The sequence below is a fragment of the Hibiscus syriacus genome, unplaced genomic scaffold (genome assembly GCF_006381635.1).
Source record: "Hibiscus syriacus cultivar Baekdansim isolate YM2019G1 unplaced genomic scaffold, ASM638163v2 tig00109957_pilon, whole genome shotgun sequence".
Classification (NCBI taxonomy): Eukaryota; Viridiplantae; Streptophyta; class Magnoliopsida; order Malvales; family Malvaceae; genus Hibiscus; species Hibiscus syriacus.
This window is the reverse complement of record NW_024062539.1, coordinates 3735815-3738426: the sequence shown is the minus strand read 5'-3', so window position 1 is coordinate 3738426 and position 2612 is coordinate 3735815. Positions and strand designations below refer to the sequence as shown.

The 2612-nt window shown below is 41.4% G+C and overlaps 1 protein-coding gene across 1 annotated transcript; it reads right to left on the bottom strand.

Moving 5' to 3' along the window:
* Positions 1–84: 84 nt before the first annotated feature.
* LOC120211068 lies at positions 85–2292 on the bottom strand. The gene is made up of 5 exons (XM_039209688.1): positions 2030–2292; positions 1906–1965; positions 1734–1820; positions 906–1641; positions 85–747 (listed from the first exon to the last, which is right to left on the bottom strand). Exons 1-5 carry the CDS (start codon positions 2290–2292, stop codon positions 85–87), a joined length of 1809 nt encoding a protein of 602 aa, XP_039065619.1.
* Between the last annotated feature and the right edge of the window lie 320 nt (positions 2293–2612).

The window sequence follows — 2612 nt, the reverse complement described above, 5'->3', positions numbered from 1 at the left end:
ATGCAACACAGATATGGGTAAACGATTGATAAGATAAACAGCAGAAACAAAGGCATAACTCCAAAATTTCTGAGGTAAGGAAGCCTAAGCTAACATTGTCAATCTTGTTTCAACAATGTGCCTATGCTTCCTCTCAGCCTTACCATTCTGCTCCGAGGTACCAGGGCACGAGTGACAATGCTCCACTCCATTGGCACATAACCATTTTCGAAGTGATTGATACTCCCCACCACCATAACTGTGCAGTGCTTTAATTTTATATCCAAATTGTACTTCAACAAATTTTGCAAAATCAAGAAGACATTGAGCCACCTCAGACTTACGTTTCAAGAGATACATCCAGGTATAACGACTACAAACATCAACAAAGGAGACATAATAACGAAATCCGTCAGTGGAGCATACAGGAGCTGGTCCCCAGACATCAGAGACAACAAGTTGGAAAAGCTCATTATATTTAGTCAAAGATTTACAAAATGGCAACTTATGAGATTTCCCTTGCATACAAGCAGAACACACATTCACTGCTTCAGTTTTATTGAAAACAAAACTACACGACCTCAAAACACGTTGAACAATATCAAGAGAAGGATGACCAAGACGCTGATGCCACAATTTCAAAGACACAGGTGACTTCGAGACATTATTCACCAAGTAAGAAGACCTCTGATCCTCACAAGACAGCAGCTGATACAACCCGTCATTCGTGAGCCTCCCTTGGAGCAGAACCACTTGAGTCCGAGCATCCTTCACAAGACATTCAGAAGGGTGAAATTCCATGAAGACACACCATTGTCACGTGTGAACTGAGAAACAGACAACAACTTTTTCTTTATGTTAGGTACATGCAGCATATTTTGTAAAATTAAAGGCTTCCTATTTGAGCTAAAAAAACCTTGACCAACATGAGCAATTGGAATACCATCACCATTACCCATAAGCAAGGAATTACCACCCGTATAAAGAGTACCTGATTGAAACACAAAAATATCATTTGTTACATGATGTGTAGCACCAGTGTCAGGGTACCACAAGGAGTCGGTTGATGCTGAAGAACAAGTCCTGGAGTCTGTTGGAACAGGGGACGCATATGCTGCTGAACTAGGAGTCAAAAAAGAGGGGGATGTACCATGAGAACCACAAGAGATATTCGAAGCAAAACTAGGAGAGAAGCCAGGAAAGGGGTAATATCCAGGAGCATACGGGGAAGGAAAGTAAAACGGAGTGGGAACAAAGTTCGAACGAGAAGGCATGGAGGTTATGGTGTGAGCATAAGGTTGTCCACTAGATTGCGAGTGTTTAGCAGAATTCCCAGCACCAGTGGGCTTCGAGCCATTCTCTTGCATCGACTCAGACCCGGACACACCAGTGTAGTCTCTATCAAAACGATGATAACACTTTTGGACCACATGTCCAAACCGGCCACACAACTGGCATTGAGGACGATTATTATTACGCCCTCGACATCGACCACGATATCCATTCGACTGTCCACGAGATGAATGATCCTGTGATGACCCAGTATTAACATCCTGAGTTCCACAAGAGCCAGTTTCAGTAGCAGCACCTTCCCGAGAGTGAAGAGCAAGATTTGCAGAAAAGTTTTCACTCAAGAACATCTTCTGTCGAGCCTCACAATCTCTAACAACATCTCAGTAAGAACATCAAGAGAAAAATTTTCTCGTGATGCAATTGCAATAATGGACTCAAACTCCATTTTAAGTCTAACTAACACAACATTAGAATGTTCTTGCTCAGTAACCACACTACCTGAAGCATTCAACAAATCACATATGGATTTGACTTTGGCAAGATACTCCCTAATCATCAAACCAGTCTTTCGCTAGGAATAAAGATTATGGCGAAGAGAAGAAATCTTGGCACTGGAATGAGCACCAAACAGACGAGATATAGTATTCCAGATTGACATTGCAGTTGTAAGTCCGGTCAAGTGAGGCAGAACCTCTGTACTCACAGTAGTTAAAGCCATGAAGCAGTCAGTTTATCTTGTTGGCGATGAGCTGCAAACACTGGATTCTCTTCAAGTTCTCCATACGCATTAGTGATGAACTCATCTGGTGCAACAGAACCGGCATAGATGAACCTCAGCAACCCATAGCCATCAATTATCAAAGCCACTTGATGCTTCCAAAGAAGGTATGTGGATTCAGTGAGTTTAACAGTGTCATGCTTTGGTATGTGTTGAATGCCAAACATACCTCGAGAAGTTCCAGGACTCAGGGAGGAAGTATTCGGAGACACATCCTCGGGATCAACAGTTAAATCAACCATGACGCCAAGAATACACGACGTGAGAACTTAACCTCGTGCAGCTACTAGAATGAAGAATAAACAGCCGAAGAAAACACCCAGGTATTGGCGAAAGATACCATGATAAGATAGCAGTTTAGCTATCTAGGAAACAAGAAATGAACTGAAATCTTTGTAATTCTTTTATTAATGAAAAGTTGATCTCTCATGAGTTAGAGAGTAGCTATTTATACAAACAAGAAGAAAATAGAACTGTTGTGCAACAAATCATTAACAACTTAACTGCTCATAACAAGAAGCTAACAAACTGTTCTAGAACTATTCTAGAATTTACAGCACAT